The following is a 19,241-nucleotide window of genomic DNA, read 5'->3' as shown; positions in this document are numbered from 1 at the left end:
TTCAGAGGAGATTGCGTGAATCAGGCCTTTGCTGCAAAAAAAACACTACTAAAGGACATCAATAATAAGAAGAGACTTGCTTGGGACGAGAAACACGTCCGATGAGTCGAAGTTAGACATTTTGGTTCCAACCTCTGTTTCTTTGTGAACCAACCTCCAACCTCTGTTTCTTTGTGAACCAACCTCCAACCTCTGTTTCTTTGTGAACCAACCTCCAACCTCTGTTTCTTTGTGAACCAACCTCCAACCTCTGTTTCTTTGTGAACCAACCTCCAACCTCTGTTTCTTTGTGAACCAACCTCCAACCTCTGTTTCTTTGTGAACCAACCTCCAACCTCTGTCTTTTTTTTAAGAATTCAAGACGTACTTAACCAGCTTGGCTTCCCATCTGGTTTGAATTTAGTGGGACTATCATTTGTTTTTCAACAGGACAATGACCCAACACACCTCCAGGCTGTGTAAGGGCTATTTGACAGAGAGTGATAGAGGGCTTCATCAGATGACCTGGCCTCCCCTATCACCTGACCTCAACCCAATCGAGATGGTTTGGGATGAGTTGGACTGCAGAGTGAAGGAAAAACAGCCAATAAGTGCTCAGCATATATTGGGAACTTCAAGACTGTTGGAAAAGCATTCCAGGTGAAGCTGGTTGAGAGAATGCCAAGTGTGCAAAGCTGTCATCAAGGCAAAGGGTGGCTAATTTGAAGAATCTCAAATATAAAATATATTTTGATTTGTCTAACACTTTTTTTGTTTACCACATGATTCCATATGTGTTATTTCATTTTTGGATGTCTTCACTATTATTCTACAATGTAGAAAATAGTAAAAAATAAACTATTGAATGAGTAGGTGTGTCCAAACTTTTGACTGATACTATATGCACATCTCTGTTTATGGGTATACACTGTATGTGTTCTCTCTGATGGCCCAAGCCCTCCCTCCTACCAGAGTGAAGCTTAGGGGAATATGAGCTCAGGCAGTCTGAGACAGCCTAATGGCCTCTATGTCCCTATCCTTGTGGCAGGCCCAGACATCCCCTCTGGCTACTGGTCTCCATCACAGCACCTCTCACCACTCTGCTCTGGAATGACCCATATACTGTAGCACACAGCAGAATGACAATCAGGATTTAAATTTGCAGTAGCTAGTGCTTTCCTCAAATCAAAACCCTTTACATTGTGACATTGTAGCTAACTCATACCAAATACAGTATGAAGCGCTCATACATGAAGATTGGACTAAACTGCATGGGATAAGTATACAGCTAATGTTATAATGTATTTGTCACAATAGAAAATTGGGATGAAGGGAGGGAGAAAGCAGGAGAGAAGTTCGAATGGCCCTGCAGTGAGGGTATCTTGTTCATTATTTCAACCCTTCATTTTGGGTTCCTTGTAATTCTCAGACATTGCAGTCGCCCATCAACTCCCCTCTCAAACAGGAAGCTGAAAATATGTGCCGTTTCTTGTTGTCCATATAAGCTCTTAGATGTAAAGTATTTAGACCAGTTCTCCGGAGATGTTTCATTAACTAGGTGAATAGCCCTGAAATTGGTGTTATTTGACCAATTATTTGATTTGATAATTCTCTAGCAGCTGTACCAAATCAGTAGCCATGTGTTTTTATGGATGATTGCTGTTCCACTGTTCTTTTTGTGTAATCAGTGGCCATTGTGTATATTTACCGTTGTTTTCAAAAGGCCATGATAATGTCAACCTACCAGGAATTTTTCTTTTGAGGAATAACGCTTCATACATTTACTACTGGAAAACTGAACATAAAGACACCAATTTAAAGTTGAATACAATTATATCTTAAGTCCTTAAACACACAACACATTATACACTTGATAGAGACCATCAAATCCTTTCAATGTGGCTACTTTGATTGATGATGAAGATTGTATCCTTGAAATGGGTAACAGACACTAACCTGCCTTTCCTGTCTTCCCTCTTTCACCCCTTCCCCCATTTACCTCTTCCTCTCTGTCCTCTCCTTTTCTCCTCTCCCAGGTTGGTGAGGATGTGCCTGATGCAAGGAAGTGTCAGTGTGCCAGCCATGTGGCTAACATTGCAGAGTTTTTCCAGGTCAGTCTCACTGAGGTAAACCCAACTGCTACTCGAAGACTCTCTCTAAGACACATTGTTGAAGCTGTTTATTAAAACTTCCCTGAATGACTAAATTAAAAGCTATTTGATGTCTGAATGCCATCTGCTTCTCTGCGCCCGTTTTGTTACGGTCTCAGAGTAGGAGTGCTGATCTGGGATCAGGTCCCCCTGACCATAATCTTATTAATTATGATGTAAAAAAGCTTTCCTCGTCATTATGAATATGGGCCCAGATTCTCCTCCAGCGTCCTTCAGTGATGCTCTTTTAATGACTTGGATCTAAAATATGGAGAGAGACTGTCATCTACCAGCTCGGCCAGAGCAGAGGCCTAGGGCCATTTTAGCTTTCTGTTGAGAATCAGCTCAGTGATTCTGGGTATAGGAGTGATTCCACTGGTCCGCCCACAGGATCAGTAGAGGTTATGTGTGTGTGTATATGTATGGATGACTAACACAGCACTCTCTAATGTTATTGTGAACAAGGTGCTCGGAGGTAGGAGACAGATAGATGACAATTCTTTCTGCCTTTTTATCCGCGGTGTCTCTTGAATAATTGGGGCGGCAGGTAGCCTAGTGGTTAGAGCGTTAGGCCAGTAACTGAAAGGTTGCTGGATCGAATCCCGTGCTGACAAGGTAAAAACCTGGCATTCTGCCCCTGAACAAGGCAGTTAACCCACTGTTCCCCGGTAGGCCGTCATTGTAAATAATAATTTGTTCTTATTAACTGACTTGCCTAGTTAAATAAAGATGTAAAAAAATATATAAATATGTGAAAGAGATGGAGATAAAGAGCAGTCTTTCTCCTGACTGTGAAGGCCTTGGAGCTGGAGGAATCTTGGCTAGCCAGCCTCAGTCAATTGATGTGAAGTGTCTGTCACCTTCGCCTTAACAGCTCTTTTCTGTGGCCATCTGCTTGCTCACACTGATGGCCCTGGCCTTCGATTTAATGTGGGATTAGTTGGTTGAAAAGGCTTTAGTTAGCTGGGAGACACAAACACTTGTCAGGTACACACACACACACACAGGCAGGCAGGCAGGACATACATGCAGACAGGCTCGCACATACACACATTTACATACACACACACACAGGCAGACGTGTGTATGGTTTATCCTGTCTCAGATATCATCCTTATGCACACACAACAGGATCCCCACAGCATCATTCTCACTCCCAAACACAACAGCCATTTTGATGTGTGTCTTCTTTATCACTCTGGTTTGTGGGAACACAACTGAGACTGAGTACAAAACCTTAGGAACACCTGCTCTTTCCATGACACAGATTGACCAGGTGAAAGCTATGATCCCTTATTGATGTCACCTGTTAAATCCACTTCAATCAGTGTAGATGAAGGAGTGTAGACAATTGACAATTGAGACATTGTGTATGTGTGCCATTCAGAGGGTAAACGGGCATGCCAAATATTGAAGTGCCTTTGAAAGGGGTATGGTAGTAGGTGCCCGGCGCACTGGTTTGAGTTTGTGAAGAACTGCAACGCTGCTGGGTTTTTCACACTCGACAGTTTCCTCTGTGTATCAAGAATGGTCCACCCAAATGACATCCAGATGACATCCAGCCAACTTGACACAACTGTGGGAAGCATTGCAGTCAACATGGGCCAGCATCCTTGTGGAACACTTTCCACACCTTGTACTCCATGACCTGACAAGTTGAGGCTGTTCTCAGGGCAAAACGGGTGCAACTCAATGTTAGGAAGGTGTTCCTAATCTTTTGCACACTCAGTGTACATGTGCGTGATATTAAACACTGTTTGATGTCTTTTAGCTTCAATCAACAGTCTGGCATGGGGCACATATGCATTTCTCCCTCACCCCTCTTTCCCTCTTTCCCTCTTGACCTCTCTTTCCCTCTTGACCTCTCGTTCCCTCTCTCTCTTGCATCCACTAAGGCCATCTCTAGCCTCTCTCCCACTCTCCATGACATAACCAATTTTATCCTTCCAACCACGTGGCTCTAAAGTGTGTGTGTGTGTGTGTGTGTGTGTGTGTGTGTTTCCCCCAATCAAAGGTTGCCAGAGGAGGCCTGTGCCCTGTAGTCTGACACTAATAGAACCCCTTGGATCTTTCTCCTGTTACCCGTGGGATACCATCTCACACAATCAATTTAAAGGGGAAGGCTAAACTTCCATTGAAGAGGCGTTTTTTGCTTTTTGTCCGCAGGGAGTCAACATCATCGTCAATGCCAGCACCATGGACGACATCGAACCATCCGCCATTGGACAGAGACTGACCAATGGGACGGCTTCGGTGGCCAGCCCCGTCCTCAGCCGTCTGAGAACCAGAGAGGAGGAGAACGGAGAGCTTGGAGTGGTACAAGAGAGGGGAGGGATGGGTGGGTGGATAGGAGGTGGGGTGATGGAGGAGAGATGGAGAGCTATAAGGAGAGAGGTGGATTAGAAGGATGGAGAGAGTTGGTGGAGGAATAGATGCAGAGGGAGTTATTGAAGGAGTAGAGATGGGTTTAAGGGAAGGAGTGGGGAGTGAGTGTTACGACAGAGGTTAAAATAAGTTCCCTTTTTCTCCCCAATTTTGTGATATCCAATTGGTAGTTAGTCTTGTCCCATCTCTGCAACTCCTGTACAGACTTGGGAGAGGCGAAGGTTGAGAGCCATGCGTCCTCCTAAACATGACCCTGCCAAGCCGCACTGCTTCTTGACACACTGCTCACTTAACCCGGAAGCCATTCGCACCAATGTGTTAGAGGAAACACTGTCCAACTGGTGACCGGGTCAGCGTGCAGGTTCCGGGCCCATCAAAGGAGTTGCTAAAGCGCGATGGGACAAGGACATATCGGCCGGCCAAACCATCCCCTAACCCGGACGAAGCTGGGCCAATTGTGCGTCGACCTCATGGGTCTTCCAGTCGGGGCCGGCTGCGACACAGCCCGGGATCGAACCTGGATCTGTAGTAACGCCGATGCAGTGCCTTTAGCCCGTGGTCCCACTCGGGAGGCCCTCGAGCTCTCTATTAGTGTGATGTGTGACACAAGGCTACAGCCATGTTACTGTCTTAGAGGAGGGGAGCGAGAGGGAGAGATTCAGAGAGGGAGACGACAGAGGGAGAGAGACAGAAAGAGAGAAGAGAAAGAGAGGGAAAGAGGCAAAGAAAGCGTTGGAACGGGCCTCTGAGAGCGAGGCATTGTTAATGTTTAGGAACTGAGACAATAGGCCTTACTGTGTGTTAGGGGGTTAATAAGGAATGAGTCACTCAGCTGGACAGCTAGCAGGTTCATTCGCTCTCTGTTTATCTGGACACAACTGAAGTAGTACGTTAGGCTAGCCGCTATGCTAAAGATGCATTACATTCTGATAATGTTGGCAAAACATGACCACATGTTGAAGCAAATAACTAGAACTTGGAAGGTTGAGACGACACTAACAAAATGCACTAGATCATGTGTCTTTTACAATGGGAAAGGCGGTTCTAGTATTCAACATGCTTAGTGTCACACGGGGACTTTGAACAGCCTACCTGGATAACATCCACAGTGCCTTTAGAAAGTATTCACTTTCTCCACATTTTACAGCCTGAATTTAAAATGGATAACATTTATATTTTGTCCCTGGCCTACACACAACACCCCGTAATGTCAAAGTGGAATTATGTTTTTAGACATAAAAAATAAAAAGCAGGAGTAAAAATGTGCTTAAAAAGGTCACATAATAAGTTGCATGGACACTGTGTGCAATAATGGTGTCTAACATGATTTTTGAATGACTACCTCATCTCTGTAACCCACACATCTGTAAGGTCTATCAGTCAAACACAGATTCAACCACAAAGACCAGGAAGGTTTTCCAATACTTCACAAAGAAGGGCACCTATTGGTAGATGGGTACAACAACAAAAAAGCTGACATTGAATAATAATAACATCGTCCGTGAAGAGTACCTTTTTGCCAGTCCTGTCTGGTCCAGCGACGGTGGGTTTGTGCCCATAGGCGACGTTGTTGCCAGTGATGTCTGGTGATGACCTGCCTTACAACAGGCCTACAAACCCTCAGTCCAGCCTCTCTCAGCCTATTGCGGACAGTCTGAGCACTGATGGAGGGATTAAGCGTTCCTGGTGTAACTCAGGCAGTTGTTGTTGCCATCCTGTACCTGTCCCGCAGGTGTGATGTTCGGATGTACCGATCCTGTGCAGGTGTTGTTACACGTGGTCTGCCACTGCGAGGACGATCAGGTATCCATCCTGTCTCCCTGTAGCGCTGTCTTAGGCGTCTCACAGTACGGACATTGCAATTTATTGCCCTGTCCACATCTGCAGTCCTCATGCCTACTTGCAGCATGCCTAAAGCACATTCACGCAGATGAGCAGGGACCCTGGGCATCATTCTTTTGGTGTTTTTCAGAGTCTGTAGAAAGGCCTCTTTAGTGCCCTAAGTTTTCATAACTGTGACCTTAATTTCCTACCATCTGTAAGCTGTTAGTGTCTTAACGACCGTTCCACAGGCGCATGTTCATTAATTGTTTATGGTTCATTGAACAATCATGGGAAACGGTGTTTAAACCCTGTACAATGAAGATATTTAGATTTTTACTAATGATCTTTGAAAGACCGGGTCCTGAAAAAGGGACGTTTCTTTTTTTCTGAGTTTATCTATTTTTCATGTTCAGTAAATTTGCAAACAATTCTAAACATGTTTTCACTGTCATTATGGGGTATTGTGTGTCAATGTAATCAATGTTGATTTCAGGCTGTAACACAACCAAGTGTGAAATATGGGTGCAAATATTTTCTGAAGGCCCTCACCTTAGGGGTTCAAGTACAGGCTGTACTATTCTCTCGATCTGAATCATAAATCACGTAGTGCTTTCTTTGTTCTTAATGTAAATTGTCTGATACTCCCCCCTTTTTAAACGTGATATACATAGAAGTTAAAGTTGTATAACGAATATAATTCCTATCCAGGTAGTGGCGTACAATAAGTGATACGGTGTGTGTGGAACAGAAATATGACACTATATGTCTAGTCTGACCCTGTTGGTTACAGGGTGGTGGGGTGGAATAGGATTTGGTGGGCACAGAACTGTGCCATGGCTCTTTGACGAATGGTTGTAACCGACCACTTCCTGTTTCCCACTGCTCTTTCTCTATTGGACGAATGCTCAGGGCACCGTGTACACCAAGACCAACGCAGAGATCGAGATGAAGAAGATCAATAGAGAGGAATTCTGGGAACAAGCCAAGGTAGGAAAGAACATGATTCCAACTGTCATGAGGAAGGAAAAGCGGGATAGAAAAGGGAGGGGAGTTTGACTGGAACAAGGACTCTGGAGACAAGAGCAGCAACAGTGTTATTCGTTCGTCTTTTTTCCCTCTACCTTTTCCTCCGGCTAGTAGTGATAGCATGAATAGCGGTTTCAATTTGAGTGTGTGTAGGAGTAGGATCAAAACAAAGTCAAACCATGTCCCCCTTCCTGAAGCATTGCCACTGGCCAATGAGACTCATGCGATATGACATCCATTGCTGTCTGTCCTTTAGGTTATTTGAATTTGAATCATTATGAGGGGGCGGCTTTGCCCTCTGCAAGTTAGACTCAACTCTGAAATGCAACTTTATCTGAGTGGATTTCCATTTACAAATTGCCTGTTGATTTAGCTTCCTCTCAATAGGACCAACGCCAAGTGTTCTGTTTTGCATTTCAGTCTTTGATGTTTTATGATGTAGTTACTAATTCAAAGGGATTATTGAAATAGTTTTTTCTGAAATATTTGATTGTTTGACAGGACAGGTGTCAGTACCGATAGGGAGACCGATGTAGAGAGGGGTACAGAGGGGCTCGAACCCCCATCGCCACGGGGGCATATGTGGTCCGGAAGTCAGAAGCTTAGACCGCTACACCAAACTCCAGCAGAGTTAATGAATTATTAAACAAATAATACAATATATTTATTGGTTCTTTGTGTGTACCAGCGTGAAGAAGAGTTGAGAAAGGAGGAGGAGCGGAAGAAGGTTGCGGAGGAGAGGCAACGCTTTGAGGAGGAGAGAATGGAGCTGGAAAGGAAGGAGCAAGAGGATAGAGAGAAGAGGTACCGCGAAAGGGAGAGGCAAATTGAGGAACACAGGTGGGCCGCCGTGACTTATGGGTAATGTGAAGTATCACTGTAAACTCTTGTGATTGATCCATGTGGTAACTTTGTGTGTGTGTGGAGCAGAAAGAAGATGCAAGAGGAAGAGGAGGCCAAAGAGAGGACACGGAACCAGCCCCTCATAGTAAGTGTGTGTGTCAGGGCTGGAGTCAATTTGAATTGAAGGCTGTCAATTCAGGAAGTGATTTAAAAATCAAAAAATTCAAGTAAAAAAAAACTTTTTACATCTTTTAATCAACCATTTTTTAGAGGTCATTGAAAGTAAATGTATTTACGTTTACTTCCTGAATTCACACTGTAGTAAGAGCCATGGCCAGTATTTGTACTCTTTAAGAAAGTGTGTGTGTGTGTGTAGTAACAGAGTATGTACTGTGTGCATATTCTTTGTTCTGTGCCAAAGAGGGTCTTGCCTTAGTTACTCCACATCACTGATAGAGGCAGTCTGCTTTTAGAGTTAATTTCTCATCTAATTTTGAGACTAGTCATGAATCATTGATATTGTCTGGGGAGAAAAATTAAGAAGAATCAAGAATTACATTTCCTGTTTAAAAAAAATCCAACTTTAATTCAATAGTAGCATCAACATGAATATTTTAACCCTGACACAACATGAAACAAGATTTATTCTCCAAATATTGGGTCCCACAATGGTTACACTAATCTCCTTCCTCTTACCATTCCACTATAGCCACTGTTATTTTAAGACTCACTTCCTGCAAAAACAATACTTCTGTTTTCAGAACCCTGAGAATGCCTGCTTATATGTCTGTGTTTCTGTGATGCCATGCAGTGAGAACGTAATAATGTAATAATGTGGTTGTATGAAATGGTAGACATCTTTTATGCTTCTTTATTGTTGTTTCCAGACAATCATACTGCAATCCTGCTAGTGCTGGATGACATCACTGTGATTTAAAAATGTAGGCTCTGCTACCCCCTGCTGGATAGATGTAGAAGATATAAACTTTATACTCTTTCTCCTTGTATCTCTGCCTTTCTCGTGCTCTCTCGTTGTCTGCAGACAGCAGAACCTAGCTATGAGGATCTGGAGAAAGAGAACAAGGAGACGGAAGTGGAGGTGGGTTGAAAAAACATAGCATACAAACACTGCTACTACAAAACACACCGTCACTGAAATGACTGATTTGTTGTACTATAGCCTGCTTTACTTTGCCATGATATAAGATTGTGTGTCCCACTTCTTTCCGGTGTTAAGTTGAGACAGCGAGTAAAGCACATTGTATCTTAGACTCATGGCCTGGATATGTGTGTCGTTGTGACAGTAGTACTCTTGGGTTTTGGATCTATGTTAGTGGGACAACTCAGGCTACAGTAGGATATGTGTGTCTGACTCTGTGAGTAAGAGAAATGCTGTGATGTGAGTGTGTCTCACAGGGGTGCGTGTGTGTTCTAGTTGTATAATGTTGTACTGTATGTCTGTTTGTTGACAGGAGGCGAAAGCCCTGATTGCCCAGCGGGCGGACAATCCCAGGGAGTTCTTTAAGCAGAAAGAGAAGGCTGTGACCACTGGTGTGGACGTCTCTCCTGTCTCTATCCACAGGGCCGGTAAGACCAGAGGAGAGGAGAGGGAGGGAGGGAGGGTGGATGTCTTTGGGTCACCAAAACCACCATTCGTCTTGTCATTCACCTCGTCACCTGCCTCAGTCCCTGGACTGTACTGTCACCCCCCCCCCCAGTGTGTCTGTTATGACTGGTAGTGGACAGAGCCCTTTGGACCAAGCCAGGAGAACAGTTGGTGTAGAATTCAGATGAAGATGAGGAGTAATCCAGTTGAAGACAGATGAAGAAGAGAGACGGATTCTCTAGCAGTGTTCCCTTGCAGACCACATAGATATGGATAACAAGTGGCTCAAAGGAGCCAGGTGGAGCTGAATGGAAACTGGAAGAAGTGCCTGACTCAGTGAGGGTCTCCATACTGAATAAGACTCCTGTCCACCTGCAAACCCATGCAACCAAAGAATCTCCTGAAACAATCTGTTTCTGTCTACAAGCAACGGCATATTTTCATAACGGACTATAGCTGTGTGCATTCCAAGTCCATCTGAAGATACTGAACTGAATCCATGTTCAGTTCCTTTCTCCATCATTAATGAGCTTGGTGCAGAAGAACAGGGAGATGAGGATAACTTCAAAGAACAGTGCTTCTCATTTCTACTACATCACTACTTTGTCCACAGTGTGTCATTATCACACTAACCACTCTCTCTTCCTTTCTCTCTTTGACCTCACTTCTTTGGTTTGATTCATGGTTGTGCATCTATTTGTCTTGTCGTCTGTCTCTCCATTCATCCATCCGTACGTTTTATTCCTCTGGTGTCTCCCTCTGTTCTTCCTCCGGAACCTCTCTTGGGTGTCTCCTCTTCTCTCCTCACTAATGGGTTTATATGGGACCATGCCCATTCCCCCACAATCCTTCACTTCTCACGGGGATCCTCTTGGACCTTACCTCGTTTTATCTTGACTTTCTCCTTCCTGTCTTCCTCCTACTCTCCCTGTCTCTCTCTATCTTGTATTTTCTTGTCCTCCCTGCGTCTGTATGTGTGTCGCTCCGTGTATGTGTGTGTGTGTGCCGCTCCGTGTGTGTGTGTGTCGCCCTGGGCCCTGTCTTTTGTCAGGCCGTTTGGACAGCCCGTTACCAGGCCGTTTGGACAGCCCGTTCTTGAAGCAGCAGCACAGTCCCAGCGAGCCCAGTCCGCCCCCCCTCTGCACCCCGCCACATGCGAGGCTGCAGCCCACTGCACCCGGTAGGTACTGAACAGGAGGAGGAGCAGGGAGGACATGGAGACCCCCCCCTTAGCCCCCCTACCCACCCTCACAGGGCCACAGTAGAGGACACTCACCCCCAATCCTTCACCACGAACCCCACCCTAAAGCTTCTGGGGCAAACTCAGCCTCTCTCCTACCCCATCCTTTCTCACCCCTGCTAGCTCAGCACTACTGTTAGCTAACCTGTGCCTGACATGCTCTATTCTATTTTGAGTCCTTGGTGAGCTGTCTGTAGGAGATGGGTGGCTGTGCAATGTGCTAAAACCCACGGTGCTCTGTGCTAAAAGTCCTCCCAGCGTGATGACAGATCCTATTACAGGCGGTGTCTCAGTCAGTCAGCTCCTGGTTTGGCCTCTTTCTCTGCACTCCCACTCTGGTGCAGTGTGCTTTTAGTTGTCTTGCTGATAAAAAAAAATAATAATCTATACTTTTAATTGTATTTATTTAACCAGGTAAGCTAGTTGAGAACAAGTTCTCATTTACAACTGCGACCTGGCCAAGATAAAGCAAAGCAGTTCGACACATACAACAACACGTAGTGACGCCTCTAGCACTGAAAATCAGTGCCTTAGACCGCTGCGCCACTCGGGAGCCCCCTTGATGATGGCTGTATCTATCAAAGAGCTGTGTTGATCATGGCCCTTAGTTCGGCCTACTATTGCCTCTTATATATCCTATCACAAATTAATCTTAGTACGAACTACCCTAACGCACTAACACACTATCTTGTCAACGGCTTCAACTCTTCCATCCCCTTCATGCCAATGATGTTTACTCCATTATTCCTCTCGGTCGCAATGTTTATATGTTGTCCACTGAGGTCTGATCTTTTATCCAGGGGTTGTGGGGATGGTAGTATGGTTAGGGGACTAGTCATGGTAAACCTTATTGGTCAGGCTTTCACCTGGAGGAGAGGAGGAGAATTATCCAAACCTGCAAACAGTAGGTTCCATGCTTCATGACTTGTTTTGGCGATCTCACTTCGTGTCCACCTTTACCCCCTTCTCCCTACCCTGTTTCTGCTCTCATGCTACTCTTGGACTATGATGCTCTGCACGTACACACATACCTCGCGTACCTCCTGAACTATGACCTGTGAGTGTATGTCGTCGTCGAGCTGCTCGTTCATTTGTGTTGCCTGTGGTCTCCGGGCTTGTGTTGTGGGCCCTGTGTGACCGCTATGGATGTTACCTCTGACCTATGTGGAGTATTGTACTGTAACTGTACTGTGTCTTAATGTTGTATGGTCTGTCTGTGAAGGCAGCTCTGGTGAGGGTGGCCAACCAATTCCAACCAATTTCTTGTCCCTACTAGACCCAACACCCTAGATATGTCAAAGGTTTTCCTGCAAAGGGATTCCCATACCACCATGAAATTCAGCCTGTACTTTTCACCTCTGCATGTGAAATATTTCCCCCCTTAAACTGAAACTGTGTTATTAAATGGTTCAGCTTTGATGAGGACGGGACAATATCCTATCCTCTCTTCTTAGTGTTTAAAGACCCCTAGATTAGTAGTGAAGTGGGAACCCCACCCAAGCAAGATGCTGTAGTCACTGTATATCATCACCAGTCAGTCATCTTTATGTCCTGTTGCTCCCAGTCACAGTGATGTTGGTCATTATCAATGGTTGGTTTGTTGGTGCTTTGGCTCTTAGTAATCACGAGCACGTTCTGTTATTAAGTCCGCAGTTCCTGGTCTAAATTGAATTGAAGGGAATTGTGTTTGGTGTATCAGCCTGTATAATGTGCTGGAGTTTATTCGTTGAATGGATATGAATTCTTTGTCATCGAGATTCGCCCTCCTCAGGTCAAATCTCCTCCCAGGTCATTCTTTGCAATGTGCATTACAGACAGCAGAAAATCACTAGCTGACTCAAAACAGATTTATCCACATCACTTAATGTGTCATTTTGATGGACAATACACATATCCACAATGTATCCTGGGGCATGGTTATATCAGTCAAGACAAAAAACAAAGGTAACTAATTTCTGCTTTCAGGTGAATTCATTGTTTAGATCAGGACAACATCACCATGAAGATCTGACTCTCTTTTTGAGCGAGGTGTTGAAGGATGCCCCTAAGCCCAGATCTAGGATCAGCTTACTTTTAACTCCGTGCTAATCATAATCATCGGATGTCTGACCTGTATCAGTGGTTAGGGGCAACTTATACCTACAGTACTGATTTGAAGGCCGTGTATTGGAGAGGAGAGAAGACTCCCTTATGGAGTGACTGTTGCTGCAGCTCATGCATGGGAATATAACTGTTGTTGCTGCTTACTTACAGCTAGCTATATGCACAAATGCCTGCTGGGAAGGACCCACGCTTCACCGCCGCCAGGGATGTCACCCATGCGTCACATGATCTCATCCCCAGCTGCATTTGTGCTTTAGCAGATATACAGCTGCTGTTGCACCATTCAAGTCGCTATTGAAATGAATAACTACACCGTTGTCATCTCCAGTGTGAAATTGAATGCAGTGTTCAGGCTAGCCTGATTGTGCTTATTGTGACCAATGGTGGTATTTCATTGTGTTCATTATGTGATTTGTGTGGTGGCGTTTTGACTGGGTTTAGTGTTTGGTAACATTTTTGAACGTGCTTTTCATTGTGGGGTAGTGCTGTAGGTTTATTGTGTTGGTGTTTAATGTTAGGCGTCATTTTGATTGTGAGTGAAGGTATTGCACAATGGTGATGTTGGGTGGTGATTATGGGAAGTTGTGGTGGTCTTCCCTCTCAATGTGTGTTGTCTGACCTTCCTCCAGATGGTGATGATGAAGGGAGCTCAGACCACAGCATGGGGACGTCCCCAACGCCTATCCCTAAAATAGTCACCACACCCATCCAGGAGGCAGAGGACGACAGCCGGAACGAGTGGGGTAAGACTGGACAGAGTTGTGTTATACTGGGGCCTAACAAGGACTTAAATAGTTGTTATCTGTTTGATTATGTTGCTATAGGCCACTTTGTACATGGTTAATGTTAACATTTAAAACTATTGAGAGCCCTGGCCCTGTTTTTTACCTTTATTTAACTAGACAAGTCAGTTATAAACACATTTTTATTTACAATGACGGCCTACCCCGGCCAAACCCTAATCCAGACAATGCTGGGCCAATTGTGCGCCGCCCTATGGGACTCCCAATCACAGCCGGTTGTGATACAGCGTGGCTATTATTTATCCCATACAAAAACACACCCACACACACACACACACACACTGGGACTGTGTTTGCCCAGGCCTCATTTGCCTTCACAGATGGCTGGGCTTCCCCTGCTCATGTCTCTAGGCCCCAGTGGCACTCTGATACATATACTGTAGACTATGGGGTATTGTGTGTAGATTGATGAGGGGGGGGGGGGGATATAATGTAATCCATTTTAAAATAACGCTTTCCGAATTAATGTGCTGTACATTTTACGGACCCAGTATATTTTACAATATTTATATTTTGTTTGTTTTAGTCCCATCATTCAGCTCCATTCAATCCCTCCCATCTATCTCTGAACCCCTCCCATCTGTCTCTGAACCCCTCCCATCTATCTCTGAACCCCTCCCATCTATCTCTGAACCCCTCCCATCTATCTCTGAACCCCTCCCATCTGTCTCTGAACCCCTCCCATCTATCTCTGAACCCCTCCCATCTATCTCTGAACTCCTCCCATCTATCTCTGAACCCCTCCCATCTATCTCTGAACCCCTCCCATCTATCTCTGAACCCCTCCCATCTGTCTCTGAACCCCTCCCATCTGTCGCTGACTATTATCCACTTCTATTTTCCATATATATTCCAACGGTGCTGTGATGTTTCACAACAATTCTGAACCTTTCTATTCTTATAGTTTCTACAGATTAGATTGTAAATGAAAGCAATTTTTTTTGCTAAGAGTATTATCGATCGATCGAGTGAGTGTGACTTTTCAAATCCCCCAGCAGTGCTCTCCCGGTAAATGTTTCAATTCTTCAGCCATTCCTGAACCTGTGACCAACAACAAGCTACATATGGGACAGTACCAAAACAAATGATCTAATGATTCTGTCTCTTCACAGCAAAATCTGCAGAGCTGGGGTGACGGTATCCCCCATCTCCAGTGCCTTCGGAAAGTATTCAGACCCCTTGACCTTTTCCACATTTTGTTAAGTTACAGCCTAATTCTAAAATGGATTTTAAATTTAAAATAAAATGCAAATACTCAGCAATCTACACACAATACCCCATATTGACAAAGGCAAAACAGGTTTTTAGAAATGTTTGCAAATCTATTAAATTTTAAAAAAAAGATACCTTATTTACATAAGTATTCAGACCCTTTGCTATGAGATTAGAAATTGAGCTCCGGTGCATCCTGTTTCCGTTGATTATCCTTGAGATGTGAGTCCACCTGTGGTAAATTCAATTGATTGGAAATGATTTGGAAAGGCACACACCTGTCTATATAAAGTCCCACAGTTGACCGTGCATGTCAGAGGAAGAACCAAGCCATGAGGTCGAAGGAATTGTCTATGGGCTCTGAGACATGATTGTGTCGAGGCACAGATCAGGAGAAGATTACCAAAACATTTATGCAGCATTGAATGTCCCCAAGAACACAGTGGCCTCCATAGTTCTTAAAAGGAAGAAGTTTGGAACCACCAGGACTCTTCCTAGAGCTGGCCGCCCGGGGACAATGGCCTTGGTCAGGGAGGTGACCAAGAACCCGATGGTCACTCTGACAGAGCTCCAGAGTTCCTCTGTGGAGATGGAAGAACCTTCCAGAAGGACAAATCTCTGCAGCACTCCCCCAATCAGGCCTTTACAGTAGAGTGGCCAGGCAGAAGCACCTTCTCAGTATAAGGCACATGACAGCCCACTTGGAGTTTGCCAAAAGTTAACTTAAGACTCTCAGACCATGTGAAACAAGATTCTCTGGTCTGATGAAACCAAGATTGAACTCTTTGGCCTGAATGCCAAGTTTCACGTCTGGAGGAAACCTGACACCATTCCTACGATGAAGCATGGTGGTGGCAGAATCATGCTGTGTGGATGTTTCTCAGCAGCAGGTACTGGTAGACTAGGATCGAGGCAAAGATGAACAGAGCAAAGTACAGAGAGATCCTTGATGAAAACCTGCTCAGTAGCGCTCAGGACCTCAGACTGGGGCGAAGGTTCACCTTCTAACAGGACAACGACCCTAAGCACACAGCCAAGACAACGCAGGAGTGGCTTCAGGACAAGTCTCAATGTCCTTGAGTGGCCCAGCCAGAGCACAGACTAGGACCTGATCGAACATCTCTGGAGAGACCTGAAAATATCTGTGCAGCAATGCTCCCCATCCAACCTGACAGAGCTTGAGAGGATCTGCAGAGAAGAATGGGAGAAACTCCCCAAACACAGGTGTTCCAAGCTTGTAGCGTCATACCCAAAAAGACTTGATGCTGTAATCGCTGCCAAAGGTGCTTCAACAAAGTACTGATTTAAAGGGTCTGAATACTTGTAACATGTATGTGTGTATATACAGTGGGGCAAAAAAGTATTTAGCCAGCCACCAATTGTGCAAGTTCAACCACTTAATTTTCATCATAGGTACACTTCAACTATGACAGACAAAATGAGGGGAAAAAATCCAGAAAATCACATTGTAGGATTTTTTAATGAATTTATTAGCAAATTATAGTGGAAAACAAGCTAGATTTCTGGCGCTCACAGACCTGTAACTTCTTCTTTAAGAGGCTCCTCTGTCCTCCACTCGTTACCTGTATTAATGGCACCTGTTTGAACTTGTTATCAGTATAAAAGACACATGTCCACAACCTCAAACAGTCACACTCCAAACTCCACTATGGCCAAGACCAAAGAGCTGTCAAAGGACACCAGAAACAAAATTGTAGACCTTCACCAGGCTGGGAAGACTGAATCTGCAATAGGTAAGCAGCTTGGTTTGAAGAAATCAACTGTGGGAGCAATTATTAGGAAATGGAAGACATACAAGACCACTGATAATCTCCCTCGATCTGGGGCTCCATGCAAAATCTCACCCTGTGGGGTCAAAATGATCACAAGAACGGTGAGCAAAAATCCCAGAACCACATGGGGGGACCTAGTGAATGACCTGCAGAGAGCTGGGACCAAAGTAACAAAGCCTACCATCAGCAAGGGCATTGAAGATGAAACGTGGCTGGGTCTTTCAGCATGACAATGATCCCAAACACACCGCCCGGGCAACGAAGGAGTGGCTTCGTAAGAAGCATTTCAAGGTCCTGGAGTGGCCTAGCCAGTCTCCAGATCTCCACCCCATAGAAAATCTTTGGAGGGAGTCCGTGTTGCCCAGCAACAGGCCCAAAACATCACTGCTCTAGAGGAGATCTGCATGGAGGAATGGGCCAAAATACCAGCAACAGTGTGTGAAAACCTTGTGAAGATGTACAGAAAACGTTTGACCTCTGTCATTGCCAACAAAGGGTATATAACAAAGTATTGAGATAAACTTTTGTTATTGACTAAATACTTATTTTCCACCATAATTTGCAAATAAATTAATTAAAAATCCTACAATGTGATTTTCTGGATTTTTTTTCTCATTTTGTCTGTCATAGTTGAAGTGTACCTATGATGAAAATTACAGGCCTCTCATCTTTTTAAGTGGGAGAACTTGCACAATTGGTAGCTGACTAAATACTTTTTTGCCCCACTGTATATATATTTTTTAAACTTTATACATTTGTAAAAAAAATATATATATATATATATATATATATATTTTTAATCAATTTTAGAATAAGGCTGTAACGTAACAAAATGTGGAAAAAGTCAAGGGGTCTGAGTACTTTCCGAAGTATATGTATATAACGTTCTATTGGTTGCATGAATTTTGTATTATAATTTAAATGGAAAAATTTGTAGTTTTGACCCGATCTCTTCCTAACTATTTTGCAATCTGTATGGCACAGCTGTCAATTTTTTGGCCCTTAAAATAAACTGGTATACTTTTTTATTTATCACAATATTCTTTAAACAATTGGTCTTTAATGCAGGGCCGACAGACAAGTTCCTTTCTTTCTCCCCCTTCCACTTGCCTCTTCCACTTTTGCGGTAATTCTTTAATTAGTTGGTTGTAATTTTGGGTAGCGCAGACGTTTCCATATATTTTTGTCAGCTGCATGTGACAGCTCCACCAGTCCTCTTTATGATATAATTTACAAAGATTGTACCGTTTATTTAAAAAAAAGAAGTTTATCAATTAGTATATTTGAGTTTAACCATAATATTTGTTGTTTTATTTGTTCGGTCTTTTCTGGTGGATTAAACTGAAATTGCAACCAACTTCCTATAGTTTGTTTTAAAAATGAATGATCGTTGGACTGTTTCGCTCTGTCTCCTATCAGGGCTTATTGATAACTTTTGACAACATTCCCTCTCTCCCTCCCCTCCAGGTGAGCCGAAGCAGCAGCCAGGCCCAGTCCAGGAGTCCACTCCCACCAAGCCCGTTCAGAGCGTGGCCCCCCAGACCCGCCCAGACTCCCAAGCCCCGTCCTCAACCTCGGATGACTACGACCCCTTCTCAGGTTTCAGGCCCCTTCCCGCACCCACTGCCGCAGACCCCCTGGTGGACCTATGGGACAGCAGTCCTGCCACAGGCTCCGCCCCCTCTCAGGCCCTGCCTCCTGGAGGACGAGTCCAGCCCCTGCTGAGCTTCGACGAGATGGGGGACGTACCATTCTACCCGGGGGGCCCCGTGGGTGCTGAGGACGAGCCCTCCAGCCTGGTGGACGTGGCTGGGACCCACGATATGACCCTGAGCTACCAGCATGCACTGCAACATGCTTCAGATGACACTCAGCTGATGACCAATGGGGAGACGCTGCTCAAAGAAGGGACTCAGGTCATTACGACATGTTACATGACTTGGCAGAACTTTACATTATGTTAGCCTAATGCCATGTAGTTACTTTGAAACTACTTTGATAACCATAATGTAATTAACATTGAACACACTTTCCTGTATTTCATATGTGGGGTTTATGACTTGTTGTGATTTGTTTACTTTGTATGCCTGTATTGCATCTCTCCTTTTTCTAAAGTGATAATATTACGGGCCACAAGATGGCAGTAAATGCATTCTACATCGGCAGTAGTGAGTGCTGCTGGTTACCTAGGACGGAGGATGGAAGTCTGTTCTGTGTTCCTGATATGGAACAAAGATTGACACACACAGAGATACACTAAAACACACAGTACAGCAC

At 44.4% G+C, this 19,241-nt stretch overlaps 1 protein-coding gene across 5 annotated transcripts in view; it reads left to right on the top strand.

The window, feature by feature from the left end:
- The window catches only part of LOC139423137 (drebrin 1), a 97,545-nt gene that overhangs the window by 75,389 nt on the left and 2,915 nt on the right, over nt 1–19,241 (top strand). The window contains exons 4-13 of one of the 5 annotated variants that reach the window (XM_071174823.1): nt 2,016–2,090; nt 4,296–4,445; nt 7,248–7,325; nt 8,053–8,204; nt 8,295–8,352; nt 9,250–9,306; nt 9,680–9,794; nt 10,865–10,993; nt 13,786–13,899; nt 18,432–18,880. In XM_071174823.1, coding sequence (XP_071030924.1) covers nt 2,016–2,090; nt 4,296–4,445; nt 7,248–7,325; nt 8,053–8,204; nt 8,295–8,352; nt 9,250–9,306; nt 9,680–9,794; nt 10,865–10,993; nt 13,786–13,899; nt 18,432–18,880 — 1,377 coding nt within the window. Of the gene's footprint in view, nt 1–2,015; nt 2,106–4,295; nt 4,446–7,247; nt 7,326–8,052; nt 8,205–8,294; nt 8,353–9,249; nt 9,307–9,679; nt 9,795–10,864; nt 10,994–13,785; nt 13,900–18,431; nt 18,881–19,241 lie in introns of all 5 variants that reach the window. The other 4 variants (XM_071174824.1, XM_071174827.1, XM_071174825.1 and 1 more) reach the window with 4 other exon arrangements.

The sequence above is a fragment of the Oncorhynchus clarkii genome, chromosome 12 (genome assembly GCF_045791955.1).
Source record: "Oncorhynchus clarkii lewisi isolate Uvic-CL-2024 chromosome 12, UVic_Ocla_1.0, whole genome shotgun sequence".
NCBI lineage: Eukaryota > Metazoa > Chordata > Actinopteri > Salmoniformes > Salmonidae > Oncorhynchus > Oncorhynchus clarkii.
The sequence above is the reverse complement of the archived record's forward strand: the minus strand, read 5'-3'. Positions and strand labels throughout refer to the sequence as shown.